The sequence below is a fragment of the Gymnoscopelus microlampas genome (assembly GCF_963454915.1).
Source record: "Gymnoscopelus microlampas genome assembly, chromosome: 23".
NCBI lineage: Eukaryota > Metazoa > Chordata > Actinopteri > Myctophiformes > Myctophidae > Gymnoscopelus > Gymnoscopelus microlampas.
In genome coordinates this window covers 19,939,205-19,965,574 of record NC_139960.1, presented here as the reverse complement: position 1 = coordinate 19,965,574, position 26,370 = coordinate 19,939,205, and the positions used below count along the sequence as shown (strand labels likewise).

Below are 26,370 nucleotides of genomic sequence, written 5' to 3'. Positions count from 1 at the left end.
TTGAACCTGTCTCTCACCGAAGAGAAATGCACCATGAACTAGGGCTGCACGATTATGGCCAAAATGATTATTATTTTTGATCAATAATGAGATCAAGATTACACATCATGATTATTCATTTAGTGTGTTTTAGTTTAGTGACAAAAACATTTGTATTGTACTGTCATTGCAGACTTAATGCTGCACTATGTCCCTTTCCTGTTCTACCCTGGTTTTGAACCCGGGTCTCCTGCCCAAGTGCTGACATTTTTACCACTGAGCATGCAGGCAGGTAAACATTTGTGTCAAAGGTCGTGTCCAACCTAGACACAGGATCTAAAATGTTTCAATAGAAGAGCAGGGAGACCAAATACAACCACCCCAATTGTATAAGTTATATATATTGTATGAACATACTCTACTACACAGATTTGACTAAATAACATTTTATTCACTAAAGAAATTACATATAGAGCTTTAAATTCTGTTTGTATTCACTTCAGTGCATCGACTGTATATGCAAAATATAAAGTCTTTCACTCCGTTCACTGTATACATCTGCATGGTGGATAGGGGTGTGCCGATATATCGTCCCGCGATATATCGCGATACGTTTTCGCGACGATATGTATCGTTTTGGGAAAAAAAAATATCGTTTTGAAATTTTTTTTTTTTTTTTTTTTTTTTTTTTACACCAATCAAAATAATCAGGCATGCAAACAGCCCCGAGGTGAAAAGGGTGACAACATGTTGTTTTTTTACGGGTCAGGTGTCACACTATTGCCCTATTTGGATTCAAAACGGCTGAAAAGCTACAAGTTTGCATGTCTGAATAATGCAAAAACAGAATTATTTGTTTGCATTTCCTTTTTTTCTCCCCCATTTATTTTCATAATAAAAAAAGTGCGTATCGTATCGTATCGAAATCGTATCGAAGTTGTGAGCCAAATATCGTATCGTATCGTTTCGTGAAATTAGTGTATCGGCACACCCCTAATGGTGGATGTGAATAAAACTCTTGAACGTGTGTGTGTGTGTGTGTGTGTGTGTGTTTGCACGTGCGTGTGCACGTGTGTGCCAGCATGTGACAGGTTGTTACACAGTGGCTCTTGGTAGGAGACAAGAGTTGCAGCATTATTCAATTGAACTCCTCTGAACCAACAGGACCTGTCAGCCTAAATCTCTGCCTGAGAGTGACACTCAAGTGACAAAACATGCACACACACACACACTGTCTTGCCTGATGAGCTGTCTGTCTCTCTGTCCCTCTCTTCCTCAGACAGACGGACACATTATGCTTAAGTTATACAACCGTGTGCCAAAAATAGCCGATCTAAAAGCTCACAACACTTCGCTTTGCAATAGACCCCTTATCAGACCACGTCACACTGATATCACACAGGCAGGACGCAAAAGAACCTGACCGCTAGACTCGTGTCGATTTCCGGTTTACCCGGGCCCTTCAGGACATTATGGACTTGAAGACAGCAAAGGGGAGGGGAGCTGAAACCATATAAACACTGAATATAATATAATATACTGAGTAAAAATGCATTCCATCAAACTGTCAGCCGCAGTGCTCCTCCCAGTGCAGAGGAAGAAGGCATAGACCTCTCCTTCTTTAAATGGTTTCTGTTGTGTGTGAGCGATTCCTAGATCCGTTCAGTTGTCTTCAGTGGTGGAAAGTAACTAAGTACATTTACTTAAGTACAATTTTTATGTATTTGCACTTCACTGGAGTATTACCAATTTTCAGTACTTTTACTTCTACTCCACTACATCTCAGAGGCAAGTATTGTACTTTTACTCCACTAAAATTATTTGAAAACTTTAGTTACTAGTTACTTTGCAGATAGAAATTATTATATTATAAAACATTAATTTACCACTTCAGCCCTTTTTTATACCTAGGCTATTCTATAAGCTTACAACGCGTCGCATCGCGACGCGTTTTGAGCTTGTAGATCTGCTATTTTCAAATATTTTAATACTTTTACTTTTGGTACTTTAAGTATATTTTGATGGCAATACTTTTGTACTTTTACTCAAGTCAATTTTTAATTCTGGACTTTTACTTGTAACAGAGTATTTCTATATTGCAGTATTGGTACTTTTACTTAAGTAAAGAATTTGAGTACTTTTTCCACCACTGGTTGTCTTCAAAACACCGCCCCCAGTTGCAGTGATTAGACATGAGATGCATTGGAGGGAGCGGTCACGCGGTCACACTCTCCCAGCGTTTCGCTTGGGAGCGCCTCACGAGCCTCATACACAGGACGTTGAGTAGACCGAAACGAGCACTCCTCAAAACGTTATTGTACACAACTGACTGGTCTATGCATTATGAGCTTGTTCATCAGCTATTATCTGCACACGACAACGTTGTTTAAAACACTTGGTAGTCAGTATACGTTTGCTCTCTGAACCCTTGTTGCACGCACAGAAACACATTCTCTTTCACACACACACACACACACACACACACAAATTATACACTCTCCCTTGCCGGCGATAGGCTGCCAATATATTTTCCCATTCTGTCCTTTGACGGAGGCACTGGAGCCTGGCTGACACAATTACACACTGATTCATACAGGGGGAAATGCAATCACCCACCCAGAGCCGGTGGCAACGACAGCAGGGACAAGCATGGTGCACCTTTGTCAGCGCACGCGCACACGCAACACACAAAGGCCTCATAGCGTTAGCTAAGTGAAAACAGCTGCCAGATATTATGCAAGTGGTGTACACTGTACCTCTCCTGCAAACAGTTAAACCGTGTGTGTGTGTGTGTGTGTGTGTGTGTGTGTGTGTGTGTGTGTGTGTGTGTGTGTGTGTGTGTGTGTGTGTGTGTGTGTGTGTGTGTGTGTGTGTGTGTGTGTACTTATGCATTCATTCTCCTGCATTTTGTAGCAGGTAATTTCATTGAGAATTCATCTTTTCTTTTGAGGGTTCTCATTCATTCACAGCTCCTGACTCCCTCTCTCGTTATTTATTTTTTCATGTTTTGGTCTCGTTTCTTCGCAGTTGAGTGATTCACACTCACTTCCCGTCACACTCGCCTCGCTATTCTCCTGCACTGTAAAAATCCTCAGTTAGTTTACCTCTGTACAACAGAGTATAGACCCTTAAGGGTTCATTTGGTTCCATTTGTACTGTACACTCTCTTGAGTTAAATTAACATGAGGATTTTCCTGTGTGCTCTTCATCCCATAAACCCGCACAACACACACCCACCGCATTGTGTGTATCTGTGTGTGTATTGGTGTGTGTCTGTGCATGTGTGTGTTTACATGCGTGTATTGCCATTTTTATGTGCGTGTGTGTGTGTGTGTGTGTGTGTGTGTGTGTGTGTGTGTGTGTGTGTGTGTGTGTGTGCCCGTGTTAGCATCTGTTAGCATGTGTTGGCGCTCACCCACAGCGGGGGGGGACCAGCTGGCTGGTGGACCCCCAGGGGATAGGGGAGGAGGGGGAGGCAGCCAGGTCATCTCCTCGTCCTCTGTGAAGGAGGCAGGCTCCCCTCTGGCGAGATGGAAAGGCTTTGCTCTTGGTCTAAACACAGAGCGTGTTCATCTGATTGAACATTCGTGAGGGACCGCGAGACGCCGTGGTTTATGTCAATGAGGAATGCCTTGAAATAAAGATTCTGATTTTTAACACTTCAACAGGGGATCCGGACCCCTAGGGGGTCCTCAGAGTTGCTACAGGCAAATCTCTGTGTGATAGGATCATTGTTTTTTACATTAACCACATTAACCCTAGCATCCCTATTCTTAGGACAACTTTAGGCGAAAATAGACGATCTACAAGCTCACAACGCCTCGTAGCGCGAGGCGTTGTGAGCTTGTAGATCGGCTATTTTCGGCAAAGAGGGGGGGGGGGGGGAAGCAGACCAAGTACAGAGTGAAAGTATTGACGGTTTAAGTCGTTAAATGTCTGAAAATACACATTAACATGAATCCAACATCTATGAAAAGCTTTAATATGCAATTGCAACACAACTTTATGTAATATATAGTGGGGGTCCCTGCTTCATCTCTCTCTCAGTTAGGGGGTCCTTGGCCTGAAAAGGTTGAAGACCCCTGCTTTAAACGCTTTAGCCCACTGTTTCCCGTGGGGGAAATTCTGTCGCCAAAGGCAACATATCAGTTAAGAGTCAGATACAGAGTAAGAGAAGACCTGTAAAGCAGGCTACATACTAGACTTTGTTGTCCAGACTAATACAAACTGTTCGTTCAAATCTAGTCAGGAGATCAGTCGGTTGAAACTAAGGTGTGATTACACGTGTTCTTTCCATCTTTGAATGAGAGCCACAAGCACATGAACACACACACACACTTCTTTCTTTGCATTTTGAGCAAACATGCAGAATCAGAATCTGAAAATAGCAGATCTACAAGCTCACAACGCGTTGCAGCGCGACGCATTGGTAGCTTGTAGATCTGCTATTTTCAGAGCGCAACACCCACGAGCAACCAAACATAAAATGGCTTGTCTCTTAGTTCTACTGGATCTCTTCTCCACTAGTCCACGAGGTAGTCGACGAACATTTTCCGTCGTAGTTTTAGTCGACGTAATCAACACTGGTGCTGTGCATACCATAAAGTCTACTCTATGCAGATATGTCTCTATGCAGACAAAAATAGGCTACACTTCTACACAGTGTTACTCCAGAGATTATTTGTCTATTGACCAAGCAGAGATACCATTGTGTGCCTCATCGTATCCACCTGTTTCCTAGGCTTGTGTTTTCCACTTCCTGTCGGATTTCATTGGATATCATTAGTCATCTGACCGGTTTCATTGGATTTCATTGGATCAAAAGACAGGAAGTGGAACACAGTGAAAAGCCTAGGAAACAGGTGGATAGCCTCAAGGCTACTGGCACAAAGAACCGACCAAGTCTATCGCACCTCGCAGGGAAAATGAATCTCAATTGCCCCACTATCTCCTCGTGGAGGGAGGCGGGAGGGATTGGTCTTTCTTTTCCAGAGAAATGCTGTGATGCATCTGTGCAAGTGAATATTTTTTATTTATTTAAAGGGCCATGTGCACGTGTCCTCCTGCAGCTATGGGAATGGGATTTTTAGGATTAGGGGATGAGGGAGTTTAGTGCAAATTGCAGCTCAGTTCCCACGGTCTCCACTGGGAACAGATCTGCTGCAACAGCTGAGAGGTGTGTGTGTGTGTGTGTGTGTGTGTGTGTGTGTGTGTGTGTGTGTGTGTGTGTGTGTGTGTGTGTGTGTGTGTGTGTGTGTGTGTGTGCGTGCGTGCGTGCGTGCGTGCGTGCGTGCGTGCGTGCGTGCGTGCGTGCGTGCGTGCGTGCGTGCGTGCGTGCGTGCGTGCGTGCGTGCGTGCGTGCGTGCGTGCGTGCGTGTGTGCGCGCGCGTGTGGGTGTGCGTGTATTATCCATAATAGTCATAATCGTGTCCATGTTGAAAAATGTTTATATACTTTCATTCATATTTTCCGAAATAGCAGATTTACAAGCTCACAACGACGCAACGCGTTGTGAGCTTGTAGATCGGCTACTTCCACTATTCATGTTTTTCTGAAAGTATGAAGTTATTCAATATGTCAGTAATTTCTTTGTGTATTTAGGTTATTTATCATAACTGCCCTGTGCAACTTCAAAGCCTAAAAGCCAAAAAGAAATGAAATTTGTATTCATATGTTCCAGTCTTCAACGACAGAAACACATTATGTTAATCGCAATTATTTGTGTGGCAATTAATCGTCTTGCATTTCATAATGGTGAAAGCCCTAGTGTTAGTTATCCATAGCATGCACATTGCCATCTATCTGTGTCTTACACTTGAGTGCGAGTGGGAGAGGGAGAGGGGAAATGACAGATTTCACTGGATTCACAGCCGTGTTAGATGGTAGGTGATTACTGTAAGTGATGGGCTTTCTCTCTGCTCATTCATGCGAGGGACATGAATGAATGCAAATGCCTATAGAAAAAAGTCAATAGAGCTAACATTATGGACCTGGACCAATGGCTATCACAAAATACCTGTGTGTACTGGATGTGTGCACGTGTGTGAACGTGCACAGATCACCAATAATATACAGCTCCCATCACATTGCCAAGGGCAACACATAATATGTGTTCATATTATGACAGTCAAATCAAATTGTCAATTTGACTCTGATAGCGTACAACAAAAACAAACAAACCCTTATGGGTCCATGTTTCCATTTGTACACTCTCTGACTTAAATCAACACTGAGGATTTTAGTGTGTGAGCGGGTGAGAAAGATTCCAGTGGTATGATGGTGAAATAACAGGGACATTGTATGACGATACAGGGTGCGAGTAGCCTTGTATTCTGAAGATAACCAACCCTCTGATTTACTGTTGTGCTAGTTTGAGAACAAATGACAGTAAATTAGACACAATCATGCTGGTTTGATATTATTACGGGTGAAAATCAAAGGCAAAATGCTCCTTATGCATGTGGTCTCACTCAGCGAGCCAGATGAGATACTGTAGGAGCCAGTTATTTTAGCTTGTGTCAAAAAAGGCTTTGGTGCACTCCAGATTTCACTGTGTACATTTGAATATGCGAGTGTTGGTGTGCGTCTGTGTGTGTTAAGAAAACGAAGTGCCTCAATGTTTGTGTGTGCCAGTGTTTTTAAAGGCTTTTCTGTCATCTGGCAGATGGCGAGATCAGTTGGCTATTAATCAGCAAATGTTGTGCTTTACTACATGGCCAAAGGGATTTGTACAGTAGCACTAGACTAGACAGTCTTATTGAACGGCCAGAGAGTCGATGCGATGCGGGAGTGTGGTCGTCTAGTCTAGCCAACACCAACTCTGGACTCCTGGATCGCTGCCCTGCACGCTCTCCTATCTAACATCAGGGTCTTGAGCTCTAGTGTTGTTAGCTATAGCTGTCACGCTGCAGTGCCTCTACGTAGGTGGTGTGCTTCCTGCCTTTCCTGCCTTTGCCCTGGGTTGGCTCTAGTTCTGGGTTCCGGAAGTCAAGACACACATTTGACGTGATGGGGAGCTCATTCACAAGCAACCATACAACCCCCCCCCCCCCCCCCCCCAGGTTACCTCTTTCACTGCCAGACTTATTTCTGGCTGCGTGCACCCACTGCCAGCGATTTTTAGATTTTCTTACCATTTGAAGTAGTCACAGAATATTTATCTCCAGTATGATCGATCCCCTGATGGTTGCTAATCACAGAGGGTTTCACTGTGCTTCCGCGAAAGAAAAGAAAATGTCATTGCGACCTCCCGTTCGCCTTTATACGCCTTTGAAAATAGCATGTCCCTGCCAAAAATACATAGTAAAAAAAAGCATAGTAAAAAAAAAGTACACAGGAGAAATATTATTATTACAATTTTTTTAAAGTCGTCATAAGTCGTCCTTGGCAGCCAGGACGTTATGACGATGTCTCGTTATAAGTCGTCCTTGGCAGTGAGAGAGTTGAAAGAGGATGAGAGAGATGGTGAGGGAAAGGAGGGGAAATCTACCATCCTTTGATTGAGAGTGCGGTGCCATCCAGCAGCTGAGTAATCACTGAGAGCCAATACCACATACCAGATATGAAATGAGATGTCCAAACAAGGAGGCATCGACTAAGAGAGAGATAGAGAGGGAGAGGGAGAGTTTTGTAGAAACAGGGAGAGCATGAAGCCCTCAAGGGGTAAAGTGGAATAAAGAAAAATAAACATTTGCATAAAGAACACCTGCACTTGATTCCCTCCACGTAATTGATTTTGCTGTTAGTCATTGTACTGTAACTGTGAGACTGATCCATATATGTACATTGTTTGAATTAGTCTGTGGATCTTTCTCTCTCTCTGACTCCCTCATTATCTCTCTCTCTGATTCTCTCTCTCCCTCCTCCTCCTCCCTGTGCTGCAGTGGGGCCTTCTCAGAGGTGGTCCTGGCCCAGGAGAAGCTCACAGGTCGGACGTTTGCCGTCAAGTGCATCCCTAAGAAGGCTCTGAAGGGCAAGGAGAGCAGCATCGAGAACGAGATTGCCGTGCTCCGCAAGTAAGAATGGAACCCCCCCTCATTTAGCTTTCTGCATGCGTGAACGTGTGTGCACGTTGCACACGTCGTCACAGGCATATACATTCTCTCCGTTTTCCCCTCTCTTCAGCCTGTGTTTTCCTCTCTCTCTCTTTCCCTGTTTTTCTCCTCTCCTTTCTTTCATGCACGTATACGAGCCGCCCGCCTCCTCCCTGCTCCACGCTCGTTACCGGGGCGACAGAGCCGCCTTGCCAGAGCCTCCCCTACCCCTGCTTATCACGATCTCATTTAGTCCCCCCCATCACCCACCCACCTGTCCGCGGGTCACGATCCACAGCCCAGAACAGAACAAAACAGAACAATAAGCAGCTGTCTGTCTGTGTGCTGTTGCTCCTTCATGCTTTTGAAGTGAAACATTGTGTTCTCAATGGTGATGACAGAAACAGTGTGTACTGGTCATTGTGTTCTCTCCACAAAAGCAAAATCCTAAGTGTTCATTTATACTTTATTATCTAGTCTGGGTGAAGGGAGTGATAAAAGGGCAGAGAGACCAGCAGAGCACGCTTGTTGCCATGTATTTGGTTCCGATACCTATCCAGATTTTGGGGTGTTCTAGACTACTGATTACCGATAACAGAGAAAAATCATTTGTGATCAATTTGAAAAACGTTTATTTGATTAAATTATTTTATAGACAATTTACACACAATTAGTTGTGAGCTTGTAGATCGACTACTTTTGGAAATGTTTTGGAAAACGTTCACCTATAATGACATGCCCAAAATGAGGACACCAGGTAGAAAGTGGTTAAAAATCAGGACACATCGGCTGCATAATTGCTGATACTGTTCAAAAACAGTCAAAATAATAGCTTATATATTGGCCAAACTGATACATCAGTCTGGCTCTAGTGATAAGGCATATCAGCACTAGGGCTTGTAATTACTCAGTGCCACAGAACCTAATTGTTGAAGGAACTCCGCGTCAAACATGGACCAAAATGTATTCGGTTGAAAAGGAAAACAAAACACGGCCAGAAATGTTCGATGGTACCAACAAGAGACCTGCTAGCAGCAACTGCCATGCAGGTTCTCCGCCAATTCCCTCCTTATGGAGGTCCCTGGAACAACATATTTTACAAATGTTCGCTTTAAAGAATATATAAAATAGCAGATCTACAAGCTCATAGTGCTATGAGCTTGTATATCTGCTATTTTTGAATAGCCATATAAATCTAAAAATGACACACGTGCTGCGTTCCCGGTCTTAATGGTTTAAAAGAGTAATACTAATTTGTAGTTCCCCCGATTTATTTCCTTTTTTTGGTTTGTTTTTTAGTTTTGGCAATTGTTATGCTTTATTCAGATATATAATGAAGAGAGAGTCAGAGAATGCATTCAGAGAGCAGGGGGAAGGCACACAATAGTCCGGCCGTCAAACCGGGGACACAGGTGAAGGCATTCTGCACCCATGTGGTATGAGCCCAACCATTAGGCTATTGGGTCTCCCTGCCCAAGGTTATCTAAGCTCTGGCACAGACATATAAACATACAGCCTACAGCTGTGACTGATATGCTATAGCCTTAATTTAGATAACCTTGGGCAATGACGACTGCTCGGACCATAATGCGTGTATACTACAGCTATATAGCTGTACTACAGCTATACTACAACTTCTTCCCGCCCCGGCTTCCCTCCCCCGAACACGGGCCAATTGTGTTCGCATAGACGCTCGACAAAGCCGGATGCACCACGGTGGATTCGAACCCACGCGTATTTTGCCTTTCATTGATGATGGTGGACGGCAGTAGATCCTATAGATCCTGGTAATTGATGTTAAGGTCTATTTACTGTACATGGGAAACGGGAGGGGGTGTGTCACCGTACACATTCCTGATTGGTCCACTGCCGCCTCCTTCTCCGACCTTGGGAATTGTGTCGCTATCAGCCACTTCACTGTCAATCATGTAGTAGATTGACGTGTTTATTTCTCTTAAAGCTGTCAAGCTCTCGCCCGACGGAGTCGCTCAATGAAAATGACACTGCCATGAGTTGTTAGATGGCAAATCGGTTATTATCGGTGAGCGATGCTGATAGCTGCTAAATGTTCAAGGTTTAAATTGTACAAAGTATAAATGATAAAGTATGAATTAGGCTATTGGCTCCAACCTGGCAGCTGTAGCAGGAGACTAGCCTGGGACCAGACGAATCTGCGACTGCAAAAAAAAAAGCAGTGATATAGTCTGTCAACGCCAGGCTAGCAGGAGACATCTGTCTGTCTATTCTTATTTACTATATCGTCCTATTATACCGTTTTCTCCGATAATGTTAGTGGATAGTATTTGTCGTGCTACACTTGCTGCCTACTCTCTCTTAGTTTAGCCTCGATCCTTAGAGCAGAGAATCAAGGACACACACACACACGCACGCACGCATGCACGCACACACACTCACAAACATAAATACCTATAGACAAGTAAGACCCGCGAACGCTGGAAGCGAACGCAGCTCGAAAATATTTGTGTGCGTGTGCGTGTGCGTGTGTGCGTGTGTGTGTGTGTTTTGACTGTAGCTGCACTCTGGCGCACTCTGTTGGCTGCACACAGGCAGTGCACGCACACAATAGTGCTGCACACACACACGCAGACTGCACACAGACACAGACACACACAAGCCAAGCAGGATTTCATAGTAAGCTCCACTTGGGCAGAGACGCGGCTTCGCAACAAAGAGAAGCAGAGTCACACATACAGTGTAAACACACACACAGCACACACACACACACACACACACACACACACACACACACACACACACACACACACACACACACACACACACACACACACACACACACACACACACACACACACACACACACACACACACACACACACACACAGATCGGCTATTTTGCAGTGTTTGACATCGCCGCACAACTATATAATAAATAGGGGAAAATCTAACCCCAACTCCCTAAAACTAACCTCTAGATATCTAATCTAAAATAAAACAACGATTTTTTTGACGAGGACCAGGTAAAATGGTCCTCACAGCATCTATTCCTTACATTCTACTATACTTGTGGGGACGTTTGGTCCTTACAAGTATAGTAATACAAACACACACACACACACACACACACACACACACACACACACACACACACACACACACACACACACACAGCACGCAGGGTTTTGTCTGTCATGTCATGATCCTGTGTGTGTGCTGTGAATATATAATGATCCCGGCTGTTTGTGAGAGGGATGATTTCTCTGCCATTACTCAGGCTGCTCCGCTCCAGAGGTGTCGACTGTCTAGCGCTAGCCTTTCATTATACCGGGCAGAGTTTAAATACATGCACATTATCCCCTGTTAGCTCAAGCAAGCGGTCCCCAGTCAACGTGTGTGTGTGTGTGTGTGTGTGTGTGTGTGTGTGTGTGTGTGTGTGTGTGTGTGTGTGTGTGTGTGTGTGTGTGTGTGTGTGTGTGTGTGTGTGTGTGTGTGTGTGTGTGTGTGTGTGTGTGTGCGGGGGTATGAGTCATGCCCTATCTTATGCATCAATGGCTGCAGTCACCACAGAGTTCTTACACACATACAATACAGCAGTGGTTCTCAAAGTGGGGTCCGGGGACCCCCAGGGGTCCTTGGGGGGATAACAGGGGGTCCCCAGCAAAGGTAGTTAATATAGCATCTGCTATTGTTTTTCTTTTAGAAAAATATCTAAGATATATATTCATAAATGTTCTCTTTTTCTTATCCCACGATTTTGTAAACCTTTTTCACCCGGTGCCAATTTTCTAAGTGATCCTGGGCGCTACACTCCCCCTACAGCCTAGGGAGCCCAGGGCCGAGCTCATGCCTCCTTCAATGCTTGAGAGCCAACTGACCTTCTTGTCACCTGACAGGGGGGAGTTTCCCCGGTAGGACGTAGCGCGTGGAAGGAACACGTTATTCCAACCAGTTCCCTTCCCCTCCATCAGGCGCCCCGGCTGTCATGGGGGAGGCAGTATAGTGACCAGGATTACTACATGTTGTTGTGAGGGTATTAACTACACACAGAGTAGGCCTTTTCGCCAAACCCACCTAGGGTATGGGCGCTGATGACGCGGAGGAGAGGACACGCCCCCAGCACCCACAGCATCCCCCCAGTGCCCCCCCATAAATCCCCCCCCATAAATCTTCTCTTCTGGGGGGTCCCTGGCACAAAAAAAAATGTAGATTTGTCTTCTGTGGGATCATGTAAAGTAGAGTGGAGATCCTCGTTGGTCTCATGAATGAACCCTTTGCTGGTTTGTGTTCCCTCGTAGGATCAAGCATGAGAACATCGTGGCACTGGAAGACATCTACGAGAGCTCCAACCACCTCTATTTGATCATGCAACTGTGAGTACCCCCCCCCCCCACACACACACACACACCTCCGTTTCAACATCGGTCTCTCGCCCATTCTCTCCGCTTTTAACCTCCACTGACCTTCTCTACTTGTAAATGTCTCTGTCTCTCATTTGCTGTCCCCTCCTAACCCCCCCATGGTGTCAGATTAAACAGACACAGCCGGTTTCAGTGGTAACTGAACCAAGGGTGACTTTTTAATCTCCATCGCTCTCTCTCTCACCCCCCCCCCCCCCCCGAGTGTGTGCGTGTGTGTGTCTCTCTCTCCCCGATTTCTGTCTGACTCTCTCTCTCTTAGACCCTACACACTGTACGATATTTGACTATTTGAGAATTTCACTCTAGGATATTTTTTGGTGTTCGCCGACAAAACCACCGATCTTAGTTAAGATCGGGCGTTCCTCGGCGAGGTGTTGATCGCGCAGTGTGTAAGGTACTCCGAGAAGAAACACCCTCGGCGAGGGGTTCCCGACAACTTTTACATTTCAAACTTGTTGGATATTTTGGGCTATCGGCCCCGATCTAGTGCACGCTACAGCCAATGAGAGCACATTACAGCCACGCACCGTGGCTAGTCCTCCCACATAGAACCGCAATATTACCGTCCAGACAGTCCAGTCCTGTATTTGTAGTGTGTGTGTGTGTGTGTGTGTGTGTGTGTGTGTGTGTGTGTGTGTGTGTGACGCACGTCTGTATCTCTGAACAATATTGCCAGGTTTTGCGAGAGAAATAAGCAACCAGGTCTATGAAAACAAGCCCGACAAAAGCGACTATAGGCTGCATGAGCACTATACAAATAAATATAATCATTTTAACCACATTAACCTTTTACACTTTAGCTATTCAAAAATAGCAGATCTACAAGCTCATAGCGCGGCACCGAGTGCCGCGCTATGAGCTTGTAGATCTGCTATTTTTCGAAAAATCTTGAACATTAGTGAGAAGTTTTAACACAAATCTTTGCTCCTGGGGGTCCCTGGCACAACATATTTTCAGATGGGGGTCCGTGGCCAAATATTTATCAATTTGTGGGTCCTTGACATGAAAACTACACCAAACCCATGGCAAAACTTTCCGATAACCTGTACTCTGCCAACAAAAAGCAGTAACGGACCAAGAGAGAACCCTGTGTGTGGCGGTGCGCTGTAAAATCCTCAGTCTTGATTTAATTCTGGAGAGGGGAAACAGAACCCGTCAGCAAGAGAGAGACCTTTCCTCCCCCGCCCACCCCACACCCCTGTTCCCCCCACCTCAACGAACAATCTACTTCCTCCTGTGTGTTTTTCTTCCTTCCTCGCCCTCTCCTCTCCTCTTGCCTTTCTCCTGTCACGGCTCATCTCCTCTCCATCCCCCCCTCCGCCTTCCTCTTGTCTTTTCATCACCTTTCTTGTCGTCCTCTCATCTCCTGTCACACCTCATCTCCTCTCCTCCTTCTCCTCTCGTCATCTTCCTCTCCATCTCACGTCTTTCCTGGAGCAAGTATTTTATCCCCCCCCTCACACACACACACACACACACACACACACACACACACACACACACACACACACACACACACACACACACACACACACACACACACAGCCCACAGGCTCCCATCTGCTGGCTGACGAGGGTCAGTTGCCATGGCTACAGAGTTCAGAGGTCACCCCCCCCCCCCCCCCCCCCGCATGACATCAGGGCTACCTTGAAAGCATCGTGATAACACTCGTACCGTTTATCACTGGACTGCAGCCATTATTGATGCATGTGGAGGCATTTAGTTGTACAGAGCTAAAACATATGGTCATTTAACTCTCAGCTGAGGGGCAGTCCTGCACGGGTCCAATTTTGACAAACCGCACCCGCCCCACCCGTCAATAATCAGATCCGTAGACCGACCCGTCAACCGTGATTTATATCAAAATACAAACCAGACCCGCCCCGCCCGTCAAATAATGGACCCGTTATCCGCCCGTTACCCATGATTACATGCAGTAAATAGCCTACAGACAGTCACTCAATTTAAAAGTGTTTTAAAATGCTTTTAAAATGCTTTTAACACAAGATAGCAGCCTTCAACAATAGCGGTACATTCAGTGGTCAGGTTCGTTCAGAAATCTGCACGTCAAGTGAAGAACGAAGGAGCGAGCTTTCCATACTGCGAGAAGGCGCATACACGCAGTACGCACGTGTCGTTGTTTACATTATCACATGGTTTTAACTTGAAGGATGTTCAATGTGTTTTTGTGAGTTAAGACAACTGACCGGCGTGCTCTATGCCGGCGTGCTGTATTAAGTTACGCAAGTGACGTTGTTTGGTGGAAACAGTGCTCTCTGATTTTCATAATAAAATGTTACCCACCCGCGTTTAGTTCAGTACCGCCCGTCCCCGTACCCGTGAACAGTTTTCACTTGTTTTCACCCGTCAAACACGTGTACCCAGCCCGTTTCAGGCCTGTCCTTTTTGAGGCTTACTTGTGAAATTTCAGGTAGTTTCTTGCGATCTGCACATCTCCAAAGCATTAATATAGTGTTCTACAACTAAATCTGGTCTTTTGCCATAGCATTTGCTGGATCCAGATTTGCCACAGGCCCCACACATGGTGTGCGTGATGTCACGCCATTAATTTTTTGCCACAGTGCATTTGGTGTCTGTCCCAATCTGTGTTTCTGCTTGGATGTTCTTAAATTCAGGCCAGTGGGATCAAACATGTAGGGATGATTATTAGTCATTTTGCGAATGGGATTCCGGGAGCGTGCCACATTAGTATATTCATTCATAGATCCTGCTAAATGACAGCAAAAATAGAGGGTTTCTAAAGCCCCTGTAGGGATGTTTTTGGGGGAATACATTTTTCTTTTCATGTACAGAGATTTCTTCTAAAGGATTTAAACCACGCCAGGGGACATGGGGTAGGGGACTTTAAGATTTTGCTGTGTATAAGCTGTAAGAGTAGTGTAGAATTTGTTTGAGATTATAAGCCTTTTTTAAGCTTTATTTGACTCTGTGCTGACTTGCATTTTACGCTTTATTTGACTCTGTGCTGACTTGCATTGACAGAGTAAATAATAGATTCTTAAAAGAGGCTGCCACTACCTGTGCGTGCACACGCTTTCTGTAAAGTCCTTTATAGATAACTCAAACCTTTACTGCACAATGTATATGCACATTTATCTGTATACATGGTTATGCCTTATTGCAAATTCCATACATCCGGCAACTAAGATAAATAATAAAATAAAAATGCAAATACTCACACAAAGGCTTTCATGTAACACCACAAAATGTTGTATTTTTATCAGCAGCCATAAGCAGAGGCTGAGATTGTCCAAATGGGATCGTGATAAAAATGTAAAATGCAAGCATAACTCATGCCTCATGTTTTACCTATAATATAGGTAATGTCATGGATATTGTCCATGACATTTTGACACACTTGCCTTTCCTCATGAGGAACACATTTCCCTCAATTTTGAATTTTATGAAAACTACTGTCACTATAGCGTATTGCTCACATTGCTTGGCCCCTGGTATGGCTGTTTGCAGCTATTTATACAGTATTTGTTTTTGTGTTGCTATTACACCATGTTGGCACTAACTTTAAGCTGCTTTATTACACGGCTTGGTTGAATGCTCGATTCTGATTGGTCAGTCATCGGTCATTATTTCTGGATAATGACCGCTGAGCTCAATAACGGACCGCTGTCTAATCAGAGACTCAGAACACCTGCTCATATCAACCTGCGCTGCTTGATTTTATGCTTTATCCAACATGACAGCCATGTAAACAAACAACCAATGTCATTTACAACTAAACGTTGCTCTCAAGAATGTTTTTGAAAACATTTGAAGTGAGAAATAGACGATGCAATAACCGAAAAGTCATTCTATTTGATCCACTACACTTCCTTGTTTATCGTGGCGCAACAACGGGGGAATACCAAAACGCTCGCCCCAAAACATAGTCGCCCCGGGGCAAATCCGGCGGTATTACAGGCAAATCGGCGGTAAATAGAATGGGGGGCGAGTGTGTTTTGGGGCGAGTTTTTTTCCATTTCGTCATTTGTTTTTGCGAGGCGAACTTGTCCGCCCAGCCCAATACTTATGGAATACTTTCATTGCCGTAAGCAAGGAAATACTTCGTTTTGTTGTTACTTTTGGGTAAATGTATTTATGTATTAAGTAGCCGTGTAATAAGCGGGATAATGCATGGGGAGGTAGTCATTATTGAAATTTAAAGCCCTTCAGGTTTTTTTTTACAGAACCTGCAAAGTAATAAACCTTAGATGTGGTGGTCCCAGTGGATCAACCTTATGCACAGACCCTGGGGTTTGTTCCCCAGACAGAGAATAATCATGCCAGAACTGAGCAGTGAGCGGAGGCTGACAGGCCGGGTCTGATCTATGGCTGCCTCTGCCCTGAGCTTGACGGGTCATACTCATATCTGACGCCACTGTGATTATTTGGGCAACTCTGAAGGCTCTCATGCTTTCATCTCAGCCATGATGAACGGCGAGTCCCAGTGCGCACACACTCCAGCACTAGCGAACACACACGCGCGCGCACACACACACACACACACACACACACACACACACACACACACACACACACACACACACACACACACACACACACACACACACACATCGAGTGATACATGATCTGGTCACAAGAGACTGAAGAGAGTGATGCACCCGCCTGCTTCCAAATGAATCAGTCAATGGAAGAGATAGGAATTGGAGATTGAAGATGGATGAAGGATTGGAGGTACACAAAAATGCAATCAAGGCAGTATTATATATATATATATATAGTAGTATATACACATTACATAATGGAGTGAGTTGGGGTAGAGGGTGGATGACAGAGGAGGAGACTGGATTCTGAGAACACTCAAATTGTCTATATGAATGAAACTGACATCTCACCTGCTGCCAAGAAAGATATGAAGGGTTCAGGGAGCAACAGAGAACCAGAAGTGTGGAAAAAAGAAAATGGTATTAAAGTTGAGAAGGGGAAGAAAAGTGTGGCATGGATTAAAACGACGCACAACTGAGTGTAGCAATTAATGTAATCCTGAACATTTTTCCATATTCCTTGTGGTGCCGAGTTGAGTGCCGTGTCGCGCAAGTTAACACGTTGCATCGCAATGCGTTGTGAGCTTGTACATCTGCTATTTTTGGTGCGTGACACTGGCGCGCAACTAAATGTATATCAGGCTTAAGTGCTGTTTTTACTTAAGGAAGTACAATAGTAAGTAGGTGTGGCTAATGGGAGCAGGTTTGGAGCAGCATGCAGGGTCACTGTAGTGTACAGCTCTGATTACCCTGATAAAGGAACAGCTTGATACCATTTTTAGACCCGTGGAGAGACTAGAGAGCGAGAACAAAACACAGAGTGCTGTAACTAAGTGGACAAAGTTGACTTCCACCTTCCATCCACTTAGTTGATACACAGCATGTCTGTGTGTCTAGCAAACATATGTGTTGATACTGTATTGTACATGTGTCACATGTTTTACTTTGTGGGGACCAACAGTCCCCACAAGGATAGTCAGTTGCGGGCCCCATGAGGAAAAGGGTCATCTTTATGGTTCAAAAAGATTTTCAGAGTTAGAGTTACGAACATGTAAAGATTCAGGTTACTAGTAGCCATTTAAGGGTTAGGGTTGGGTTTAGGATTAGTTTTAGTGATGGAGTTTTTTGAGGTTAGGGTGCTTCGGCTGGTACAGCAGGCTACTGTAAGTAAAATGTAATTTTTAAAGCTGAATCCATATGATCTACTGTACTGAGTCGAATCTAGGTCTCATGTGTGGTTGAACACATTTCTGCCACTCACAGGGAGATAGTGTGTACGAGGCAAGCTTCAGGCAGTACACCTACTTGTCCACCACTTGTACACCACTGCAGATCTTTGTTATATTGGATGTTTGTTCGATCCCGGGCTCCCCCAGAGTTAGTGTCGAAGTGTCCTTGAGCAAGACGCTGAACCCCTAATTGCTCCCGATGAGCAGGTTGGTGCCTTGCATGGTTTCCTCCGCCATCGGTGTGTGAATGTGTGTGTGAATGGGTGAATGTGTTGCACAATCTATGTAAAGCGCTTTGGATAAAAGCGCTATAAAATGCACCATTTACCATTTACCATTTATATTGTATTTACATACTCTACAGATTGGTTCAAATAAATTATTCATTGTATTCATCCAAATAAATTTCAGATTGCAGCTTTAATGGAAAAATTGGCATTGATGTCTCCATAAAGATAGTAAAATGTGTGTGTGTGTGTGTGTGTGTGTGTGTGTGTGTGTGTGTGTGTGTGTGTGTGTGTGTGTGTGTGTGTGTGTGTGTGTGTGTGTGTGTGTGTGTGTGTGTGTGACTGTGTTTACAGAGAAGGGTACAGACTTGGCTCCTGTGTGACGGCTACGGTCTATGTGCGCAAATGCTTACGCTATGTTGCAGCCTGGTGGCCCATCTACCGCGTCACTGCCTCACCATTATGTGTGTGTGTGTGTGTGTGTGTGTGTGTGTGTGTGTGTGTGTGTGTGTGTGTGTGTGTGTGTGTGTGTGTGTGTGTGTGTGTGTGTGTGTGTGTGTGTGTGTGTGTGTGTGTGTGTGTTTGAGTGTGAGTGAGTGCACACTCATGTTGTACATGCACAAGCCTGGCCTTTACTTGTCATTCTCGGCCATGCTTGTCTCCGGTAAAAATGTAACGGGTCACGGCCGTCTTTGAAAAGACAGAGAGAGAGAGAGAAAACGGGGCTATGACAGAGAGAGAGAGAGAGAGAGAGAGCGGATTAGCAATTAATTTCCAATCTTTTTTTTTTCTCAGAAACTTCATTAGAATTTAACTTACACAGGCTCTAATTTGATCTGTCACCCTGACGATGCCCCACAGATTTACTCTCAGACTCCAATTGTGTGTGTGTGTGTGTGTGTGTGTGTGTGTGTGTGTGTGTGCACGTGCACGCATGTAACTCTTACAAAAGAGATCAACATTCACACAGATTAGCCGTTGCTGTTGGAACGTTGCAATGATTAGATTGCCCCCCCCCCCCACACCCCACCCCCATCCAATCTAGGCTACACCACCAGGCTTGGTCTCCATGCTACACAGCACACAGGGCAGCACACTGAGTTGGGAACATTGTGAATGCAGTGCAGTGGTGCCTTTTATGGATGTGCTGTTCTTATCTGTGCATTCAGACTCGGTACACTTGCAGCCCCCAACTCAATTTCAAAGTTAAGCTCGAAGAGTTACGCTCCAAGATGCAACCTGTACTAAAAATTTGACACTGGCGCTTTGAAGATAATATCACTAAGTGTGCGCATGCACACACACACGCACACGCACACGCACACACACACACACACACACACACAAACACACACACACACACACACACACACACACACACACACACACACACACACACACACACACACACACACACACGCACACTATTTGTTAGTGGTGAACTTGAGTCCTGTCAAAAAGGGGATTTGATCGTTGTTTGTACAGATGTTGAAAGGGGAATGTTTTGGAACACAGCTTATAGGCGGGTACATATATGGTTTGACCCAAAAAAAATTGGAACAAAAGGTTTCTCAATGGTTTATTGTAGTATCAGGTGTACTTAATAACATATCAAAAGTCTACCAAAATATAAGTGTATACAGGGTATCTGCACATTTCTAAAGTTAAAATTGAATTACTCTTAAGACTATATTATCTATATATATATATATATATATTATCTCAAATATTAGGTAAGAAAGAGGCAAACATTGTGAAAATAGCCGATGTACAAGCTCACAACGCTACACTCAGTAGGAAAAAAATGGCCACTTGTGGGCCTAGAGAGGGTGTGCAAGTCAGTACAGAGCTATCACAACATGTATCTAGTGTCTTCTACTGGGTGTCTAGGCAGGGGTGGTGGAGGAGTGTGGCGTGGATAAGGTTCAGATTTGCTTGTCACAGACATCTCCTTATTCCTGTGAGTAGTTGTGTGAGGTTTTAGTGCAAAATTAATTTCACATGTCTTTGTTTTGTGATTGGTACTGCTGGCAATAAGCTTGAACCTTAAGATCTTTTTTCATGAATAATTGTAACAGCAAGAAGGTACGTATAGGGGACATCCCATGACGCCCTGGGCTCCAGTCTCCCCCATAGAATCCCAATCTAACCGACCTCCACGCCCATAAGGGGCTGTGTCTCAGCTGCTATCCAACAAACAAGCACTGCTTTCGGCATAGACCAAGTTTTTGTTCTGGAGCTGTTCTGGAGAGGGGAGAGGACGCTCTGAGCCATAATGAGTCACTGGGGGACCCCTGGGAATATTAATGGTCAGCCACCACCAACTCTCCTGTGAGCCAGTCCGATATAGACACCCTTGTCTGCCTGACACACAGTCATGCAGAGACTCGGATCTGACAGCTCTACACTAACCTCCATAACCACCCCATCCCTCTTTGCACACTCACACTGATTGCCTTCCTGTGTTAAAAAAGTTCTATAAACATCTATTCAATGTTTTTCAAAATCGTGTCTACAAGATGACACTGCGCGTCCACGAGAAAAATAAATATTCTTGTGTATGTAGGGGAGGAGTTATGAAGTTCCTGTGGGGTGGGTAAGGGGATTGGTGCAGAGAGATTGGTTCAAAATGGCTGGGGTGTATAGTCAAAGATGAATTTAGTTTGGGCAATATTGAATATTTGTTGGACATTTATTATATAATTAGTTAAGTTAACTTGAAACGGGTGACCATTTCAGAGAGTTTTAATAGTCTCAAACAAAATATAGGATTTCACAATTATCTAATTGTATCTCTGCAATTTGGACAAGTCCAATGGATTCCCAGGCCCCCAAAACATGGGGTTAGACACAAAAAGTACTTGTCTAGGATAAATAATGAAGGAATTAAGCTATTTTAACGTTTTTTTTGGCCATCTTGGACGCCATCTTTAAAATAACACCTTAAAAGTGGTCAAACTTTGGTAGACTTTTAGTATGTTAGTCAGGACACCACATACTACAAAAAACAGTTGAGAAACCTTTTGTTCCAATTTGTTTTGGGTAAGGTGTTTTTTTTCATATATGCACTCGCCTATTAACAGTTCACAAACTTTAACTTGGATGTGGACGGTCTGGGACAGTGATTTAGGACAGCAAGGAGACGTGTACTTCTGTTGTATGGAGTACAATATGCTGTTGTCATGCTACTGACGTCATAGACTGGCCTGGCCCATATGTGGGCATGCCTGACGCTGAACTCCATATATGGGTATAAAGGGACACAGACAGACAGACAGACAGGTACAACAGGTACCCTGACAACAGGTAATGGGTGGGGAATGCATTTCCAACTTGAACCGTTCTCGATTCCCTAGTAGGCCGGTGCACTGGTCTAGTCTTGCACTAAATGCTTGAAATCCCTGTCTGTGTGTCTGTAGTTCATGTATCTCAAGAACCGACAATGTCAAACTTAGCGTGCACATCACCCCCCCCCCACACACACACTGTTGTTGTGTGAATGTGTGCCCATCAGAGAGTAAGGAATAGATTGTCACAGCGCCTCCTGTAGAGAGGAGAGGGGTAGAGCGGACCCTCAAGCTTCTGCTGTACCATCTGTCTCACTCTCGACCAAGAGTGAGCGCACGCACGCACATTATTATTACACACAAATTAAGCTCTGCACTCCAGCATTACTGGATTGGGGTTTTGGTCTTCAGAAATGGTACATGTACACACTGACACTCACACGGAAAGAGTGTAACAGTGAGACAGCTATGCGGATAAACAATGAAGCGAAAAGGGGCGAATTCTCTGATTCGTTTTTGTTTTACATTTTTAATTCTCCTTCGGCACCACACAAGAGTCAGTAGGACATTTGGCTTCATATCCCTGCCTTTCTGCAGCAGTGTATATAATCCCATGCCAGGAGAGGGAGCTCTGGGCCCGTTGAAGCATAACCACTCACCGCCAGGGTCCATATCCCTCTCCAAAAACAACAACAACACACTCACTTTAGAACGGGGGTCTTCAACGCTTTCAGGCCAAGGACCCCCTAGCTGAGAGAGAGATGAAGCAGGGACCTCCTCTATATTGTATAAAATTGTGTTTCAGATAAACTTTACTTTTGCTGCTCTTTTTTCCCCCTACACCTATAACTCTTTGCCAAAAATAGCCGATCTACAAGCTCACAACGTGAGCTTGTAGATCTGCTATTTTTCGCTAATGTTCTCTTAAGAAAAGGGATGCTAGGGTTCAAGTGGTTAATGTAAAAAAAATCATATCAAATTAAGATTTGGCGGACCCCCTGTAGTAACTCTGAGGACCCCCTAGGGGTCCCGGACCCCCTGTTGAAAACCCCTGCTTTAGAATTCACTCTCTGTCCTCCTCCTCGCTCTTCACCATCACAGGACGAGAACAAGATGTCATGGATGTCTGAGGATTCATAGTAAATATGTGGTTGTGTAATGAGATTTGGATTTTGGCTTCCAGGCAGACATGAACGGACATGGTGGTGTCAGTGAGAGGGCACCGACATGATCCCCATGGAAGGGGGTTAGAAACACAATAATAGACAGCGATGCATCACAGACCCAACTGTTTGTTTATAATTAAGGCAACAGGCATGTTTATTTGCTGCTAGCATTGTCCCCGGGGTCAAAAGCAATATTCCTCTGAATTCTCTTTTTTCTGGTAAAGCCTTTTAGATTAAGCTCAACTAATTTAAATGTTCCAATACATACAGTAGTAAGACCTCTTCCCTGTTATGTTAGTATTTCTCCTTACTTTGAATGAAACCACCTCCGTTTAAGGTGCAGTGTCCAGCTCCCCCTAGTGTTGGACTGCGTTGGATCTCTGTTGAGGATGTTTTTTATTTTATTTAATGCAGCATGCTGCATTAAATATTTCAAGGACTATATTACCCCCCTCTCTTGGCCTCTGTCCACTAGCTAGTGGCTACCAGTACAGTTCAGAACTCATGTTTGTTTATAAAGCTCTAAACGGACTGGCCCCCTCTTATATCACAGACCATCTAAGTCAGTGGTTCTCAAACCTTTTCATGCCAGGGACCCCCAAATTGATATATATTTGGCCGCGGACCCCCATCTGAAAATATGTTGTGCCAGGGACTCCCAGAAGCAAAGATTTGTGTTAAAATGTTCGCTTTAAAAGAAATATATTCAAAGATTTGCACGAATCTTCAAGATTTTTCAAAAATAGCAGATATACAAGCTCATAGCGCGGCACTCGGTGCCGCGCTATGAGCTTGTATATCTGCTATTTTTGAATAGCCAAAGTATAAAAGGTTAAAGTGGTTCAAATTATTGTGATGCTATATTAACACATTTAGCTGGGGACCCCCTGGAACCCCCCACAAGGACACCTGTGGTCCCCGGACCCCACTTTGAGAACCAATGATCTAAGTGACCCATCATTCTACCTCCCAAGTCCTCCGGGTATGCTGACGTGGGGCTCTTTCTTGGCTGTCCCATGCTCAAAACCTAAGCTATGGGGTGACCGTGCCTTTAAAGGAAACTGCACTCCCCTCCCTATCAGATCTGCCCCCTCCATTTACCCCAGGCTTAACTCACTTTTATTCACTAGCATTCGAATCCTCTTTATGTGTTTATGTGGAAGAGTTTTTTGCCTTTACTTTTTTGTGCCTATGAGCAGTGTGCCTTGTTTTGTATGTTAGTTTCTTGAGTGTGTGTTGTTTTTAAATATGCTGTGTAAATTTAACTTGACAGAGTGCAGTTTTTTCCCCTTTTATCTACAGTAGTTAAGTTGTAAATACCTCGCACCCGTACTGACTACTTGTACCGGGAGTTGTACCACATTTTCTCTCTTAAATGGATTCAAGGTTCCCCACATTCCAAACCTGGAATATCTTTATGCAGTTTCCCCAGTCAGGGAAAATGACAGAATAGTCAAAATGTCATGGAACATAAATAGTTGTCCTAGAAGATATTTTATGTCTATATCAAAAGTTGTAGAGAGAGAGAACAGTTGTAACTGCAGATTAGAGTTTTGTAATAGGCAGGCAGGAGAATAGTGGTATGTTTTGCACCGTTATCAGCTGAAAATGCAAGCTACATTGTATCATTTAGCCAGCAGCTGAATGTTTTGAAATTACACAAATAGCTGTATATCTTGAATGCACCCGCCCTTAGAAACCTGTAATGTCCGATGTAATGCATAACTACACCGACTATAGTCTCATTTGTTTGTCGAGGTGATTGAAACGTGGGTCCACTTGAAATGAGATTGCACTTACAATTAGTTTCAATCAGACAACATCGAGTATCTTCGTAATATTTTTCTCACTGAAACCTCATCTTGCCACATCAGTTATTAAACTGGTTAGTTAAGATTACGCCCAATTAGCTGAAAGTGTCAAGCTATTTGTCTGATGAATAGACTGCTCCTGTACAGTATATTGGTATACTTTCCTGATGTGTATTTGTGTTTCAGTGTATAATTTCAGACAGACCGTTATGTCACCATTGGAGAGACAGAGCTGACCTGTGAGAGGGGAATTCAAAGCAAGACTATTTCCACCCGTCCACATCGAGTTATATGAAAAATATTTATAACTCTTCAAAAGAAAGTGACCATAACTAGGTCACTTTCTTGTGTTAAGTTTCTGCCTTTACAATACATTGCTCACTGATAAATGGGCTTGGTGCATGCTATCGAGCTGTTACATGTAGAGCACCGAAGTCTGACGTCACTGCCACTAGAGGGCGCTGTTTCACGGGTTCGTGGCTTTATTTTTTGTGTTGAAATCCCCATTTGGGAATCTTAGATCACGTCATATAAGAACTGTGTTCCAAACATAAATACACCACCCTGGCGTTTTTGTCAGAGGGGTGGCTCTGCATCGTTTATGATATTCATTCATATTTGATACAGCCTGTTTCTGGCAAAAATGGAATTCATTCTGCCTTAAAAGTCTTAAGAACTACTACTTCCGGGTCTGATATCACTGTCCCAGCAGCAGCCGCGTTCATGGGAAATGTAGTCTTTGGGTTGTTTGACTCGTTTCTAGTGTTTATATTGTGTTACTCTTTGGGTAAATGTGTACATTTACACCTTCAGTCGATGCTTCATATCCATATGAGTAAAATCGCCAGGGTGATGTGTTTATTTTTGGACAACACAGTTCTTATATGAAGCGATCTAAGATTCCCCAATGAGGATATCAACACAAAGAGTAAAGCCACGAACCTGCGGAAAAGCGCCCTCTTCTTTTTTTTTTTTTTTTTATCCCACGATTTTGTAACCCTATTTTTTACACCCAGTGCCAATTGTCTATGTAATCCTGGGCACTACCTTCCCTCTGCCAACCTAGGGAGGCCAGGGCCGAGCTCATGCCTCCTTCAATGCATGAGAGCCAACTGACCTTCTTGTCACCTGACAGAGGAGAGTTTCCCTGGTTGGACGTAGCGCGTGGAAGGAACACGTTATTCCAACCAGTTCCTTTCCCCTCCATCAAGCGCCCCGGCTGGCCAGGGGGAGGCAGTACAGTGACCAGGATTACTGCATGTTTTTGTGAGGGTACCTACCCTAGGGAACACGGGGAGAACATGCAAACTCCACACAGAGTAGGCCCTTTCGCCAACCCCACCTAGGGTATAGGCACTGATGACGCGGAGGAGAGAACACGCCCCCAGCGCCCACAGCAGAAAAGCGCCCTCTTCTGTCAGTGACGTCAGGACTTCGGTGCTCTATACCAGGGTATGCTTTTCAATACCGTAAAAAAATGTTGCCACAACATAGAACATTATCTATATGTCCACTAGCTAGTGGACATATAGATAATGTTGTGATATTTTTTTTTCCAATTACAAAAAAAAACAAGATTTTATTTAATTGACAGTCTCCACCACCAACCGCACATAATCTCCGTTCAGCCGGTATCCGCCGCGGCAACAAGGGTCACTGGTTCCTCCAGCAAGATATGCTGATTCTATGGAAGAATGGTGCATATTTCCTATCAATT

At 44.3% G+C, this 26,370-nt stretch overlaps 1 protein-coding gene across 2 annotated transcripts in view; it reads left to right on the top strand.

Moving 5' to 3' along the window:
• Positions 1 to 26,370, top strand: part of camk1da (calcium/calmodulin-dependent protein kinase 1Da) — an 81,154-nt gene that overhangs the window by 34,063 nt on the left and 20,721 nt on the right. For both annotated transcript variants that reach the window (XR_014600237.1, XM_084050082.1), the window contains exons 2-3: positions 7,863 to 7,994; positions 12,287 to 12,361. Coding sequence is in view for 1 of the 2 variants with exons in the window: in XM_084050082.1 (XP_083906208.1) it covers positions 7,863 to 7,994; positions 12,287 to 12,361 (207 nt within the window). In the remaining variant the exon portion in view is untranslated. The remainder of the gene's footprint in view (positions 1 to 7,862; positions 7,995 to 12,286; positions 12,362 to 26,370) is intronic.